At 52.7% G+C, this 17729-nt stretch overlaps 1 protein-coding gene across 1 annotated transcript in view; it reads right to left on the reverse strand.

Moving 5' to 3' along the window:
- LOC144954106 (paired box protein Pax-6-like) overlaps positions 1–17484 on the reverse strand; it is a 32053-nt gene extending 14569 nt beyond the window's left edge. The window contains exons 1-5 of the mRNA XM_078884681.1: positions 17460–17484; positions 16165–16305; positions 10919–11002; positions 8806–8936; positions 3687–3902 (exon numbers count right to left, since the gene is read on the reverse strand). Of these exons, the coding sequence (XP_078740807.1) occupies positions 3687–3902; positions 8806–8936; positions 10919–11002; positions 16165–16305; positions 17460–17484 (597 nt within the window). The remainder of the gene's footprint in view (positions 1–3686; positions 3903–8805; positions 8937–10918; positions 11003–16164; positions 16306–17459) is intronic.
- Positions 17485–17729: the final 245 nt, after the last annotated feature.

Raw genomic sequence — 17729 nt, forward strand, 5'->3', positions numbered from 1 at the left:
TATGTACGTACGGTGAACTTCGTTCGCACCGTACGTAGCTAACCGAGAGGCGTTGCACCCCCTCGTGACGCGGCGGGGGGCGGAGGGGGGGCACCGCCCACGGGGAAGTATGGCAGCGGGCGTGAGAGTTACAAACAACAACAACAACAACAAACTCGTGACGTCGGCTCACTGACGTACGCATTCATTTGCCCCGCACGGGATTTCAATCCGCATTCGTTTATTTGTTTGTTTGTAACCGCGGCGGTGGTGCAGCTGCGGTCACCGCTCGTCGATGCTGCTCACCCTACCACTCACCCACTCACTCACCCTACCACTCACCCATTCACTCACCCTACCACTCACCCAATCACTCACCCTACCACTCACCCATTCACTCACCCTACCACTCACCCACTCACTCACCCTTGCACTCACCCATTCACTCACCCTACCACTCACCCACTCACTCACCCTACCACTCACCCACTCACTCACCCACTCACCCACTCACTCACCCTACCACTCACCCATTTACTCAACCATTCACTCACCCTACCACTCACCCATTCACTCACCCACTCACTCACCCTACCACTCACCCACTCACCCTACCACTCACCCCCTCACTCACCCTACCACTCACCCATTCACTCAACCTACCACTCATCCTACCACTCACCAACCAACTCACTCACCCATCCACCCACCAATTCACTCACCCTACCACTCACTCAACCTACCACTCACCCATTCACTCACCCTACCACTCACCCACTCACTCACCCTAACACTCACCAACCAACTCACTCACTCATCCACCCACTAACTCACCCACTCCCCCACACACACACCAACCCACATCACCCTACCAGCGACCGAAGAAGCCTTTCATTATTAAATTCGTGTTCTCATTTTCCTCTTCGTTCGATCGCCGGGCGCACTTAACGCATCCCTCCCCTGCCTCCCCGTCATCCCCTGTCCCCCCGAACGCACCCCCCCCCCCCCATTCTACCCCTCCCCCTCCCCTCCACCCCCCTCCTACCCCCCCTCTACGCCCACCTCCACGTCCCCGCTCGGCCCGGCACGTGACGCTAATGTGTCCCGACAGCCCACGCACATGTGCTCGGGTACGCGGCCTCGTGATGCGAGCATTAATGTGTTTTTTATCGAGGTTATATATTTTTTTAGATCAAGTGGAATGGGGAGACGGTGGGGGGGGGGATAAGGGGCGGGGAGTTGGGTGGGGGGGAGATGCACAGAATGTATTATTATTTTCATTATCATCATTAATAGCGTATTGACTCTTAAATATTTAGCGTTGCTCTTTATTGAGCAGTCGAGGCGGATTATTCCGCGCAAAGAAACACCGCGTCGAGCCGACAGAGCGGCCGCGATTCCACAGTCACCAAAGACAAAGGTCCCCCGTGTAGCCTGCACAGAATGTTGGGGGCAAGTGCTGTTGGTGAGCAGCGCCTATGAAGGCCGGCACGGCACACGAGGGGGGGGGGGGCAGTGCCAAGCCCGGCCGCCTTTGTCTTCCTCGTGGCGACGTTTACACAGCACACCAGGTGCTCAGTGTACGTGGGGCAGGGCCCAGTACCGGTTCAGATAATCGTCACTGATGTTGGCCGTGAGCGGGACTCAAACTCGGGTCTCCAGGGTTCGTAGCGCAGCGTAGCGCTAACCGCTCACAACGGATATGTGGGGCCAGTTGGGTGAAGTAAAACAACAATGTGTGTCGTATACCCTCCTCCACCCGACGCAGCCACTTAGTCGAGCTCTCAACAAACGCACAAACGTGACGATGTAACGATTAAATTTCGATTTAAAGCTTTCGTGACTGCAGGGATTCATCTTCTTGGTTCTTTCGGTAAAGTCACGTAGAAGGGAAGTAATAAAATAATAAAAATTAAACATAATAAAATAATTCTCACGACGTTTCGGTCACAACGCAAGCAGCCGTCCTCAGGTGATTCTGTTTCATTTTTATTATTTTATTACTTCCCTTCTACGTGACTTTACCGAAAGAACCAAGAAGATGATGTAACGATTGTTAAACGTGCCTGTCGACTGCTCTCCGTCACCAGCACGCTCGTTTCACCACGGTGCCAACTCTGCTACAGCCGGCTGTGTGTCGGGTGGTGAAAGGCTTTACGACACACAATGTTTCGTTCGCGGCGATCCGACCTCACCTCCCTCCCCCATCCGGCCTCCGCCACGAATCAATAACGAATCGAAGTATTGCTCGCGATATCAACCCGGCGCGTGCGTTCTAAAGCCCTGCCGACGGCGTGGGGAGTCCCGGGTGGAATCTTCCACGCTTACCGGACGTACAGAATCGGAATGTCGATTCATAGTGGAGGAATCGGATGAGCTATAAAGCTTTTTATTTATTATTATTTTTATTTAACAGACTTCCAGCAAATGGAGCTACCCAAGTTGGCATCGACAATAGTGACAGCCGTTGCGTTACTAAATCAAAAATCATCAACACAGAGGCCTTCTTTGTCAAGCATCCACTGCTGGATGAGTGCCTCCGCCGTGCCAGGGTATAGGCCATGAACTTTCCTGGCCTTCCTTCATCACGCAGGGCAGACACACACGTGTCTGCGGGGCAGGGCAGACACACGTGATGTCGTTTGTTGTCCTTCCCCCGCACCTCCGATTAGCACGGTTGGCTAGATACGGCGAGAAAGAAGTTCAACGCACATTTGTCCTTCACGAGCATCCGACCAACAGGAGGCAGGTACCTCCTCACCCACCCACACACCCACGCCCAGTCCCTCGGGGTACACAGATCGATTGAGACGAGAAACGTCTCTGTGTGCGCGTGCGCATCTCTCTGTACATTGTCTGTCTAACCTTGCGTCCGCGTCTATATCTGTCTGTCTCTGTCTGTGTCTCTCTGCGTCTCTGTGAACTCCCCCACCCACGCCAGAGTCCTCCACTCACGCTGGGGGATAATGTCGCTGGTGTGCAACGCTCACCCACCCACTCGCTCACCCACTCGCTCACCCACCCGCTTGCTCACCCACCCGCTAGCTCACCCACCCGCTAGCTCACCCACCCACTCGCTCGTCCACCCACCCGCTCGTCCACCCACCAGCTCGTTCACCCACCCACTCGCTCGCCCACCCACCCACTCGCTCACCCGCCCACCCACTCGCTCACCCGCCCACCCACTCGCTCACCCGCCCACTCACTCGTTCACCCACCCACTCGCTCACCCACCCGCCCATTCACTCACCCACCCATTCGCTCGCCCACCCACTCACTCGTTCACCCACTCACTCACCCACCCACTCGCTCACCCACCCACTCACTCGCTCACCCACTCACTCACACACCCACCCACCCACTCGCTCACCCACCCACTCACTCGCTCACCCACCCACTCACTCGCTCACCCACCCGCCCATTCACTCACCCACCCATTCGCTCGTCCACCCACTCGCTCACCCGCCCGCCCACTCGCTCACTCACCCACCCGCTCACTCACCCACCCGCTCACTCACCCATTCACTCGCTCGCTCACCCACCCACTCGCTCACCCAGTGAATTTCTTTTCCCCTACCCCTCCTCCCACTCACACTGGGGATGTTGTCGCTGGTGCACACCTCCCCCCACCCCTCCCCCCACCACTCCCCTACCCCTCCCCCCACCCCTCCCCCCACCCCTCCCCCACCCCTCCCCCCACCACTCACGCTGGGGATGTTGTCGCTGGTGCAGGCGCCCTCGGAGAGGAGGCGGTCGCGGATCTCCCACGCGAAGATGGAGGGGCACTCCCGCTTGTACTGCGCGATCTTCCCCACCACCTCGGGCGTGGCCACGCGCGGCTTGCTGCCGCCGATGGCGCGCGGGCGGATGGAGCCCGTCTCGTAGTAGCGGCCCAGGATCTTGCTTACGCAGCCGTTAGACACCTGCGGTGGTGGTGGTGGGTGGTGGTGGTGGGTGGTGGTGGTGGTGGGGAAACGAAGGGTGAGGTTTTTTTTTGGGTGCAGCTACGACAGCGCAGTCGCCTGGTAAGTGCATCACGGTGCAGACGACAGGTGAGATGCACCGGCCATTTGTCAACTGGTAACCAGGGTTACAGGTGACCAGCGCACACGTGACCTGTCCACAGGTGGCCAGACCACACGTGACCTGTCCACAGGTGACCAGTGCACACGTGACCTGTCCACAGGTGGCCAGACCACACGTGACCTGTCCACAGGTGACCAGTGTTACACGTGACCTGTCCACAGGTGACCAGACCACACGTGACCTGTCCACAGGTGACAAGTGCACACGTGACCTGTCCACAGGTGACCAGTACACACGTGACTAGTCCATTGGACTCGGCCGTTGTGTTTCCGGATACAAATTCTCTAAATTCGAAAATCACGCCGCTTAACGACTCGATTTGGATCACAAAGACAAAGGTCCCCCGTATCGCATCATCGGACTATTGGGCCAAGTGCCGTTAGCGAGCAGCAGCACCTATGAATGTCGGCAAGGCACACGAGGTAGGTGGGTGGCCAGTACCACGCCCGGCCGCCTTTGTCTCCCCAGTGGCGATGTTTACTACACATCAGCAGCAGATATCGCCCCCTACCGCCAAACAAACTTTGAGAAACTTGAACCCTGAAAATTGTCGCTCGAAGTTCAATGACTGCCACTCCATTCCGTGATCGTCACGAATAATTGAAACACCACAAATGATGATCATCACTACCACCATCGCCACCGTCACTAATGACGTATGCACATCATCACCATCACTTATGATGTATCCACCAAACATCATCAGCACTAACAGTCGCCAACATCATCATCAGTTTACCCACCAATTCTCAACATCACGGGTTACTTATCCAGCGAACATCGTCATCACTATCTCGCAAACATCATCAGCATCATCGTCAATTCATCCACCTCACATCATCAACATCTTTTTAAATAACGTATCCCTCTACTACTTCCTGTCCGCATCCGCAAAACCTTCACCAACCTCGCCAGCCATCCCTTCCCCTTTCATCACCCTCCCTTGCCATCCCCTCCCCACACACTCAACCCCCATCGCTTTTACCCACATCAGCCAATAACCAATGCACGATGATTCAGAACAGCCAATAACTCACGCACAAAATGTATAATTCTTGTAGAGCGCTTTGACCAGAAGCGCTGTGAGTGAGTGTGTGTCTATAATAAAAGCGCCGGACAAGATTCTGATGCTTCTCATGAACTGGCCTCGCGACGCGAGTCTCGCCGAGGGTCGTTATTTATAATGAACCCGGCGCACGCGGCGTCCTCCGGCCCTGCCCCGCCTCCCACCTCGCCAGGGCAAGGGGATAATCAGACGCAAGGGGATCGAAACGACCCCGCCTCGAGCCCACCCTCAACTCCACCACCACTCCACTACCACAACCACTACCACCACCAACAATCCGCTCAACTGCCATCACCACTACCACCACCCTCAACTCCACCACCACTCGGCTACCACCAACCACCACCACCACCACTCTGCTCAACTGCAATCAACACCACTCTACTACCACCACCACTCAGCTTCCACCACCACTACATTAAAACCACCACTCCGCTCAACTCCGCTGTATAACAAAAAGAGTTTTGTTCCTGGGTAGTAAGTGTTTTTTCCTAATTGCTTATGCCTCAAAAGTACAGAAAATTGAGATTATTCCCCACAAACATTGCTTTTGTGACCAGGACAGTGATATTTTGAAATGTACCTATTTTGAATGAGAAAACGGGCAAATGTTTGTCTTTTCGTTCACATAAAGTCAGAAAAAACTATATATGAATAAAAATAAACATGTATTTATAGTAAAGTAATACAAAAATTACTACAGAATATTTAGACACCAAGGTGCACTCCCACAGGCGGGACTGGCCATAGCGGACCCAGTTCTCTGTGGGGAGGAACAACGTCAAGTGGGAGCCACTGGTGGACCCCCGGAAGGTGCTGATGCCACCACTGCACATCAAATTGGGCCTTATTCAACAATTTGTCAGAGCTGTAGATAAGAAGTCGGCAGCCTTCAAGTACCTTCAAGACTTCTTCCCTAAGCTGTCTGAGGCAAAGGTCAAAGCCAGTGTCTTCGTCATACCACAGATGAAGAAGATCTTGGAGTGCAATTAATTCCCCAAGAAGCTCACTAGTCGGGAGAAAGCGGCTTGGAACAGCTTTGTCGCAGTGGTTCGTGGCTTCCTGGGCAATCACAAGGTCGAAAACTATGTGGAGCTGGTTGAGACTCTGGTGAAGAACTACGGCACAATGGGCTTTGGGATGTCCCTCAAAGTCCATATCCTTGATGCTCATCTTGATAAATTCAAAGATAACATGGGAGCGTACTCGGAGGAGCAAGGCGAGCGCTTCCACCAGGATATACTGGAATTTGAACGCCGCTACCAAGGATAGTATATGGAGATCATGATGGGAGACTCCATTTGGGGACTGATTCGTGAAAGTGATTTACAGTATAATCGTAAATCTCGAAAAACTACTCACTTCTAAATCTTTTGTAGTATTTTTTTTTATTACTTTAGTATAAATACATGTTTTTTTGTATTCACATGTTGTTTTTTTCTGACGTTATGTGAATGAAAAGACACAAATTCGCCCGTGTTCTCATTTAAAATTGGTGAATTTCAAAATATCACTGTCCTGGTCACAAAAGCAAAGTTTGTGGGCATTAATAGCCATTATCTATACTTTTTACGCATGAGCAATTACTAAATAACACTGACTTCCCAGGAACAAAAATTGTGTTACATCGTGCTATCATCACCACAACGCCACTGCCACCTCCACTACCACCACCACTCCACAACCAACCACCCTCACTCCACTACCACAACCCTCCACTACCACAACCCTCCACTACCACAACCCTCCACTACCACCACTTAACTGCCACCACCACCCCACTACCTCCACCATTACTCAACTACCTTTCATTAGTACCAATTATGGTTTCCAAATTATTGATTTGATAACGATTGTGCTGATTAGGCAGAAGTGTCGGCCGTGGTGGTGTTGGTTTTGGTGGATGTTGTGGTGCGGGGAGCAGCAGTGTAGCGCTACGCTGCGCTACAAACCCGGCGACCCCAGTGACGATTATCTGAACTAACTGGTCCTGGGCCTCCGCTAGGTCGACTCAGCCTCAGATGAGTACCTGGTGTGGTTGTGTGTAAACATCGCCACTGGGGAGACAAAGGCGGCCGGGCGTGGTACTGGCCACCCACCCTCCTGTGTGCCGTGCCAAGCTTCACAGATGCTCGCTAACAGCACTTGCCCCAAAAAGTCTGTTGATGCCATACGGGGGTTCTTTGTTCTTTGGTGGTGTATGTACGTATGTAGAACTTCTTTCGCACCGTACGTAGCCAACTGTACTAATCGAAGGTGCGGGGGAAGGACAACAATCTAAACACACAAAAAGAAGTGTTCTAAAGAAGTGAGATTTCAATCTCGATGATTTGAAGTGCATAGCTCCAGTGGCTTCTTGTTAGTGATGGTGGTGGAGTTATCGGTGGTGGGGCAATTTCTGTCCGTAGTAAAGTTGTTGTTGGTTGTGGTAGTTGATGGAGTTGCTGCTGCTGGTGGTGGTGCTGGTAGTGGTTAGTGGTGGCGTGGCTGTAGTTGCTACCGGTTGGTGTGGAGTTGGAGGAGGTGGTGGTGTAGTTATTGGGGGTGGAGTTGACGGTGGAGGTAGTGGTGGTAATAGTGATAGTGATGGTGGAGATGATGGTGGAGTTGGTGGTGGTGATAGTGGTGGGTTTGGTGGTGGTCGTAGTTGCTTTTGTCTGTTCTTGGCGATGATTGTTGTGGTGTTTGTGGTGATGCTGGTGTTGCTGGAGATGGGAGATACTGGTGGAGTTGGTGGTGATGTTGGTGGGGGTGGTGGTGAAGATGATAATGATGGTGGTGATGGTAGTGGTGGAGTTGGTGGTGGTGGTTGTGGAAGTAATAATGGTGGAGCTGATTGTGGAGGTGATGGTAGTGGAGGTGACGAAGGTGGAGGTGATGATGGTGGAGTTGGTGATGGTGGAGGTGATGGTGGTGGAGGTGATGATGGTGGAGTTGGTGATGGTGGAAGTGATGGTGGTGGAGGTGATGATGGTGGAAGTGATGGTGAAGTTGGTGATGGTAGTGGAGGTGATGGTGGAGTTGGTGATGGTAGTGGGGTTGCTGGTGGTGGTGGTAATGGTGGGGTTGGTGGTGGTGGTAGCCGTTGGGTTGGTGGTGGTGGTAGTGGTAGTGGTGGGGTTTGTGGTGGTGGTAGTGGAGGTGATGGTGGAGTTGGTGGTGGTGGTAGTGGTGGGGTTGGTGGTGGTGGTAGCCGTGGGGTTGGTGGTGGTGGTGGTGGTAGTGGTGGGGTTTGTGGTGGTGGTAGTGGAGGTGATGGTGGAGTTGGTGGTGGTGGTAGTGGTGGGCTTGGTGGTGGTGGTAGTGGTGGGCTTGGTGGTGGTGGTAATGGTGGGGTTGGTGGTGGTGGTGGTAGTGGTGATAGTGGTGGGGTTGGTGGTGGTGATAGTGGTGGGGTTGGTGCTGGTGGTGGTAGTGGTGGGGTTTGTGGTGGTGGTAGTAGTGGTGATAGTGGTGGGGTTTGTGGTGGTGGTAGTAGTGGTGGTAGTGGTGGTGCTGGTGGTGGTGGTGGTAGTGGTGGGGTTTGTGGTGGTGGTAGTGGAGGTGATGGTGGAGTTGGTAGTGGTGGTAGTGGTGGGCTTGGTGGTGGTGGTAATGGTGGGGTTGGTGGTAGTGGTGCTGGTGGTGGTGGTAGTGGTGGGCTTGCTGGTGCTCGGGGCCGAGGCGGCGCTCGCCTGCAGGATGCGCGAGATGTCGCAGGGCCGCGCGCCGCTGTGCGCCAGCTCCACGATCTTCTGGCGCGTGGAGTCGGGGAGCGGCCGCCCGTTCACGAACACCCCGCCCAGCTGGTTCACGCCGCTGTGGCCTGGCGGGGACACGGGGCACGGGGACACGCGGACACGGGGACACGGGGCACGGGGACACGCGGACACGGGGACACGGGGACACGAGGACACGTGGACACGGGGATACGGGGACACGGGGACACGGGGACACGCGGATACGGGGCACGCGGACACGGGGATAAGAGGAGACACGGGGACACGGGGATAAGAGGAGACACGGAGACACGGGGACACGCGGACACGGGGACACCGTGGGGAGATTTGACACGGGGATAGGAGACACGGGGACACGGGGGCACCATAGGGAGATGAGACACCGGGATAGAAGATACGGGGACACGCGGACACGGGGATAGGAGACACGGGGATAGGAGACAAAAGTATATGGAGACACGGGGATACAAAGATGTGGACAAGTGGACACGGGGGAATGAGGACACGCACGGTAAGACACAAGCGGACGGAGATATACAAAGACACAGATACAGAGAGACACGGGCACACACGTAGAGACAGAAACATCCACGCGGACACAGACACGTGTGGACACGGACAGACGGGAACACAGGGACACACGCAGAGGAAACGTTGGGACACACAGACACACACAGGCTCACATCCGCCCATTGGAACAGAGAGGCGCACGCGAACAAAGACACACACACAGACACACAGACACACAGATACAAAGCAAAGACACGTACACACAGATACACAGACACACACAGACACAGATACACACAGACACAGATACACACAGATACAGACACACAAACACACAGACACAGACACACACAGATAAAGACACACAGACACAGAGACAGACACACATACACAGAAGCATCACAGGTCAGCGCATTGCATCCCAACACCATCACGAACATGATGCCCTTAGTTGACCGCACAAAGACAAAGGTCCCCCGTGTAGCATTTAACGGGCAAGTGCTCTTAGCGAGCACCTATTAAGCGAGTGTTGTTGTCAGCACCACGCCCGGCCGCCTTTGTCTCCCTCACGCTGATATTCCTACGCTGCACAAGGTATTTAAGGCTGAGTCGACCTAGAGGGAGGGAACCACTGAATCGGTTCGGATATCGCTTTCCACGAGTCAAATTGAGGTCGCTGGGTTTGTGGCGTAGTGCGTCAACTATTGTGCCACCGCTCCCCATACATACAAAGACAAAGATCCCCCATAGAGTCTTTAACAGACTGTTGGGGCAAGTGCTGTTAGCGAGCCCCTATTAAGGCCGGCATAAGCACACGAGGGGGTGGGTGGCCAGCACCACGCCCGGCCGCCTTTGTCTCCCCCAGTGACGATGTTTACACACCGCACCAGGTAGGCATTTGAGGCTGAGTCGAACTTGGGGATGCCCAGGATCGGTTCAGATAATTAATCGTCACTGGCGTTGGCCGTAAGCGGGAATCGAACTCGGGTAGCTTTGGTTCGTAGTGCAGTGCGCTAACTGCTGCGCCACCGCTCCCCACACACACACGCACACACGCGGGTTGCCACCTCTGAGCTACACGAATCGGGGACACGTCACGGGACGACGAATATCTCACAATAGCCGAAGAAGGGAAAACCCCATACAGGTAACACGACATTATGTTGAGTGGTGAAGTATGGTTATTGTTACGCAACCTGCCCAACGAAATAATCGTGATTTTTTAAACGTCCCGGGAAGATTCACAGACGAACAATAAGCGACGACAACAACAACATCAACAACAAGCTGGATCCTGGGGAAAACCGGGACAGGTGGCAACCGCAGCACAGACGCGCTTCCATCCCCCATTCACTCACAGCAGCAACGGCAGCAGCAGCAGCGGCAGCTTCTGTAGCTGTTGCCAACTGTTGCTATCCGACCAATTGATTTAGACGGGGGGGGGTTGAATTCTCTCTCGGTGGCTGCCCCCCCCCCCCCGCCCCCCCTGCCCCCCTATCACAAGCATGTGGTGGGGAAATCGCCACTGCGATCGGGATAAGGTAAGGGCGTCTCTCACCTTGACGAAATTCTTCAAAAATTTCGTTTCGCCCGTTTGCTCCATTGCTGGCAATGAAGACGGCACCACGATTTCGCGAAAAATCTGACGGGAATTAAACAACCGCGTTTAAAATCGCGAAGACTGCAATGGCACAATTAGTCGTGACTCGGCGATTTCCCCACCTACCCCCCCCCATCTCCCCCCTGCCCCCCCCCCTCTCTCGCCATCCTTACCCCCCCACATCGTCTTGTGATGATCGCGGGAGATTTTGTGTCCGGCTTATACCAAATTCACATTCTCACTCCCCGCACCCCCATCCCTCTATCTATTTACGGTGATGAAGAAACGATTGCATCTAAACGTCACCTATGACACGTATATATGTGTCAAATGTGTGTTTTATATATATATTTTTGTGCTATACATAAGGGACATACAGTGTTGCTGTTATTATCAGCGACGAACGTGTTTGCCAAATTTATCTTCATTATGTTGTGGTTTGCGTTGGACTCTCTGGGGGATCGCGCGTTGTAACGGAGGCACGCGTTATAACGGAGGCACGCGTTGTAACGGAGGCACGCGTTGTAACGGAGGCACGCGTTGTAACGGAGGCACGCGTTGTAACAGAGGCACGCGTTGTAACGGAGGCACGCGTTATAACGGAGGCACGCGATGTAACGGAGGCACACGTTATAACAGAGGCACGCGTTGTAACGGAGGCACGCGTTATAACGGAGGCACGCGTTGTAACGGAGGCACGCGTTGTAACAGAGGCACGCGTTGTAACGGAGGCACGCGTTATAACGGAGGCACGCGTTATAATGGAGGCACGCGTTGTAACGAAGGCACGCGTTATAACAGAGGCACGCGTTGTAACGGAGGCACGCGTTGTAACGGAGGCACACGTTGTAACGGAGGCACGCGTTGTAACGGAGGCACGCGTTATAACGGAGGCACGCGTTGTAACGGAGGCACGCGTTGTAACAGAGGCACGCGTTGTAACGGAGGCACGCGTTATAACGGAGGCACGCGTTATAATGGAGGCACGCGTTGTAACGAAGGCACGCGTTATAACAGAGGCACGCGTTGTAACGGAGGCACGCGTTGTAACGGAGGCACACGTTGTAACGGAGGCACGCGTTGTAACGGAGGCACACGTTATAACAGAGGCACGCGTTGTAACGGAGGCACGCGTTATAACGGAGGCACGCGTTATAACGGAGGCGCGCGTTATAACAGAGGCACGCGTTATAACAGAGGCACGCGTTATAACAGAGGCACGCGTTGTAACGGAGGCACGCGTTATAACGGAGGCACGCGTTATAGCAGAGGCACGCGTTATAACAGAGGCACGCGTTATAACAGAGGCACGCGTTGTAACGGAATCACGCGTTATAACGGAGTCGTGCGTTGTAACGGAATCACGCGTTATAACGAAGGCACACATTATAACGGAGGCAGGCGTTATAACAGAGGCACGCGTTATAACGGAGGCACGGCCATGTGGCTTTTTGTTGTTGTTGTTGTTTAAATCCCGCGGCCAATAAATATATCGCCACGTGGTTTTTAAATCCCTGCTACCCCTCCCCACGTGGTTTGCGGTGTGCTCGTCACAATGGGATTGATTCCTACGACGAGTTTTCGGTCGTTTGATTTCGCTCGTAACAAGTAAATCAAATGCTGTCGCTGCACGTTAATAGATAGATGCTCGCGTGAGCGCACATGCGGGTTCAGACTTCGCAGTGGAACGGATATCGCAAGCGATGTGGAGAGTGACAGAGATAATCCGTCGAGTTTTTGTTGTTAGTTCAATGAGACGTTATCACCATCATCACTAATGATGTATCCACGAAACACCACCACCACCATCATCATCATCACCATCATCACTAATGATGCATCCACTATAGACCACCATCATCATCGTCATCACCAGTATCAGCATCATTACGAATAATTTATACACTATACACCACCACCATCATTATCATCACCAGTATCACTAATGATGTATCCACTATAGGCCACCATCATCATCATCATCACCAGTATCAGCATCATTACGAATAATTCATCCACTATACACCACCATCATCATCATCATCACCAGTATCACTAATAATGTATCCACTATACACCACCACCATCATCACAGCAACGTCATTACGAACACCTCTTCCAAGAATCATCATCATAACTACGAATACTGTTTAAGATCACGATCACCATCACCACCACGCACAGTTGTATCCACCGCACGCAATCGTCATCACGAACAGCACCAGTTCCTGGACTTCATATCGCATCGACAAAAGGCATTTCAAGACAGAACCAGTCAAGGCAATCACACCTTACAGTAATACATAACGAACAATTCCAATTATCATACTCATCATCATCATCATCCGTTACTATTTATCCACACTACATCATCACTGTCGTCATCACTTTAATCATTAAAGATCATCATCACGATTAACGCCACCACGACCAACACGTGTCTATCATCATAATCGTCATCATGAATCTCTACGCTTATAACCCCATATCATCATCAGTATCATTATCACGATCATCATCATCATCGTCGTCGTGATCATCACCACGGCCGACACATCTCTCTATTATCAAAATCAACACCTGCAATTATAACCTCCCGTCGTTATCATCACCGTCATCATCGTTACCGACATCGTTATATAACACACAGACGTGCGCTTGCTTTTCACAGACCGCGAATTCTCCGCGAGCCCTCTAAACCGCAAGCCCACAACAATAATACATCTGTTGCTGTGTTTATAAATCAAAGAAAGCAGTCGGCCACAACTATTTAATATTTAGAAACATTTCGGGGTGTTTTTTGTAGACTATAAACATGTATGTAAGGGTTATTATCACCGTGCATACGCTTGTATACCTATATATGTAGACATTGGTGGAGATAGACGAATAATATACATTGGCGGTTATTAAGCTGATATTCATACAGCGATTAATGATCACTGACACTCGCACTCACACACGTGCACCCACACTCACACACTCACTCACACACGTGCACTCACACACTCGCACATTCACCCACTCACTCACACGCACATTCACACACTCACTCACAGACTCACACTCACAGACTCACACTCACAGACGCACACACACAGACATGCTCACCCACACACTCACCCACTCACACACACATTCACACACTCACTCACACACACAGACATGCTCACACACACACACACATGCACACACCCACTCACACACACACACATACACACACCCACTCACACACACACACACGTACGCTCACCCACCCACTCACACACTCAGACTCACAGACACACTCACACACCCTCGTGGTTTAGAATTAGAAACCGTTATAAATACTGAAGTTAAAAACGTATTTTGGTTTCGTGGCAAGCCGATATGGCAAACCGACCTCTACCGAGCTGTAACGATCGTTACATATATATATACAGACCACACACACACACATATATAGACCACACACACACACATATATATACAGACCACACACACATATATGTACCTGCATGCCTGGCAAACATTATGCTCGATCAGGAAAGAAAGAAAGAAATAAACTATGCGGTGGTTATGTGTACGGTCCGTATTTAAATAACTCGCCCCGACCTTATTTAATTACCGCAATCGATGAATGTCTTTTGAAAAGCGACACATCGCATTACGACTCCTCCTGCGACTGCCACCGTCTCGGTACGTCTGCCACGCTGCTGATAATACCATGAAATTACCACGGTGATCAACGCGTAATGATGCAATGGATGCACGCGCGGAATGATGTGACGAACGAATGAAATAGCGAATGAGTGAATGAATGAATCAATGGATACGTGTCAAAGTGCACGGCCACGATAATGATGATAGGGACGGCGCGTGAATTAATGAACGATTGCATTACCGGGTGAATGAACGAGCGAATGAACGAGTGAACGAATGAGTAAAAGAACGAACATTAACCGAGGAGAGAAGAGACAGCGTCATCCGGGCAGCTCAAGAACCTTCGTTCACGACCCCACCAGATACAAAGACAAAGATCCCCCGTATAGCCTTAACAGACGGTTGGGGCAAGTGCTGTTCGCGAGCGCCTACAAACACACAATTAGATACCGACACGTATGCAAATACACACGTAGAGACATACGAATAAACACACGAGTACACACACGCACGCACATGCACAAATGCATATGCATACATACAATTATGAGCAAACAAAAAAAGGCCCCCCGTAAAGGCTCAGCATGCTTTTGGGTCAAGTGTTGTTGAGCGAGTACGTACGAATCAAAAGCACCTTGGCATGCACGTGACGTTCATCCGACACACACACACAACACACACCTCTGCGTATACCCCCAATGAGTACAGCCCGCATCATTGAGTACACGCCACAGAGTACACACCACTAAGTAAAGACTACACCAGTGTACACACCACAGAGTACACACCACAGATTACACGCCACAGATTACACACCACAGAGTACACACCACAGAGTACACACCACACCACAGATTACACACCACAGATTACACACCACAGAGTACACACCACAGAGTACACACCACAGAGTACACACCGCAGAGTACACACCACATATTACACACCACAGAGTACACACCACAGAGTACACACCACATATTACACACCACAGATTACACACCACAGAGTACACACTACAGAGTACACACCACAGATTACACACCACAGAGTACACACCACAGAGTACACACCACAGAGTACACACCACATATTACACACCACAGAGTACACACCACAGAGTACACACCACAGATTACACACCACAGAATACACACCACAGATTACACACCACAGATTACACACTACAGAGTACACACCACAGATTACACACCACAGAGTACACACCACAGATTACACACCACAGATTACACACTACAGAGTACACACCACAGAATACACACCACAGATTACACACCACAGATTACACACCACAGAGTACACACCACAGATTACACACCACAGAATACACACCACACCAGAGTACACACCACAGATTACACACCACAGAATACACACCACACCAGAGTACACACCACAGATTACACACCACAGAATACACACCACACCAGAGTACACACCACAGATTACACACCACACCAGAGTACACACCATACCACTGAGTACACACCACACCACAGAGTACACACCACACCAGAGAGTACACACCACAGTGCACTCACTCACTCCACCCCACGTGTACCGTCTAACAAGCACGTCCGGCTGCCCGTCTGCCCCGCCCGATCTCCCGCAGCGGCAGTCCCCTCGCCGTCGTCCCGGGCTCCCGGCGGGGAGAGACAGGCAGCAGGCGCAATGCGACGGGTGGCGTTACGAAGAAGAAGAAGAAGAACAAAATAAAACTGGCGATCTGCCCGAACTGGCTCAGGGCTCAGGAAGGAAGCGAAGGCTGCTACGGTTACTGGGGGGGGGGGGGGGGGGTGTCGCGCGCGCGCGGTCAACGGCGGCGCGCGCGCCAGCCGCGGCTCCGTCCGCGAGACTCCTCCGAGTGCGACTCCAAAGCTCCCTCCCCGACCCGATATAAGGGGGGGGGGGGGAAGCGGAGCTGTGGAACGATGAGGCCGTGTGACATTTGTCTTCCGAATAAAGCCATCCAGACGTCAAGTTTGAGCCTAATTTTCCCAAATAAGCCGAGGTCGTCACGGCGCGTTAGCCACGCTCCAGCGCGCAGAGTCGGCATTGCCAGCCTTGTCACATCGCGTCACAAGTTTGCTTCAAGTTGTGGTGGTGGTGGTGGTGGGGGGGGTGGATTTTTTTTAGCAGCCCGGGCGAGCGACTGCCGAGTGGCGATGGCGGCGACGTTTCACCCCCCCCCCCCCTTCTTCTCTCTTCTCTCACCCCCCCCTTCCTCCATCTCCACAACTCTTGTCGCCAACCTTCCCTACAAACCGTCGTCACCATCATCATCATCATCTAGCAGCACGGCCAACCCCGCCCGCCATACAGACACACTTCCCAAACACCCCCCCCCCCACGACACCCACCCACACACAGATGACACGGACTCGGGCACGGTCGCGTCTTGGACACCTCCATCACGGTCTCCCACCCACCCCCAGCCACCCCCAGCGTTCATTCTCCATCCTGCATCCAAATGGCTGTGGTCGTCAGAGCCACGCGTTACTCACGGGTCGCCACCGTCCTCGCAGCCTTTACGACGAATCCCTCTCCTCTACCCACCCCCCACTCCACCCACTCACACACAGAGACGGATGCACACACACACACACACACGCGCGCGCAGAGACACGCACGCAGACACACACGCACAGAGACACACACACGCAGAGACACGCAAAAGACACACACAAACACACAAAGACAGATACACACACACACAGACACGCAAACACAGACACACACACATACACACACATATACACACACAGACACACACACAGACACACACAGACACACACGCACAGACACCGCAGGAGGTACGCGTGCCACTCACGCGCACCGCGTGCCACTCGCGAGGCGTCCATGGCGGTCACCGCGACATCGTCAGCGTCACGCGCCCGGCGATCTCCAATTTATACTGCACACGTGTGCGTGTCGGTGTGTGTGTGTCGGTGTGTGTGTGTCGGTGTGTGTGTGTGTCGGTGTGTGCGTGTGTCGGTGTGTGTGTGTCAGTGTGTGTGTCGGTGTGTGTGTCGGTGTGTGTGTGTGTCAGTGTGTGTGTCGGTGTGTGTGTGTCGGTGTGTGGCGGTGTGTGTGTCTGTGTGTGTGT

Source organism: Lampetra fluviatilis, unplaced genomic scaffold (assembly GCF_964198595.1).
Source record: "Lampetra fluviatilis unplaced genomic scaffold, kcLamFluv1.1 SCAFFOLD_959, whole genome shotgun sequence".
Classification (NCBI taxonomy): Eukaryota; Metazoa; Chordata; class Hyperoartia; order Petromyzontiformes; family Petromyzontidae; genus Lampetra; species Lampetra fluviatilis.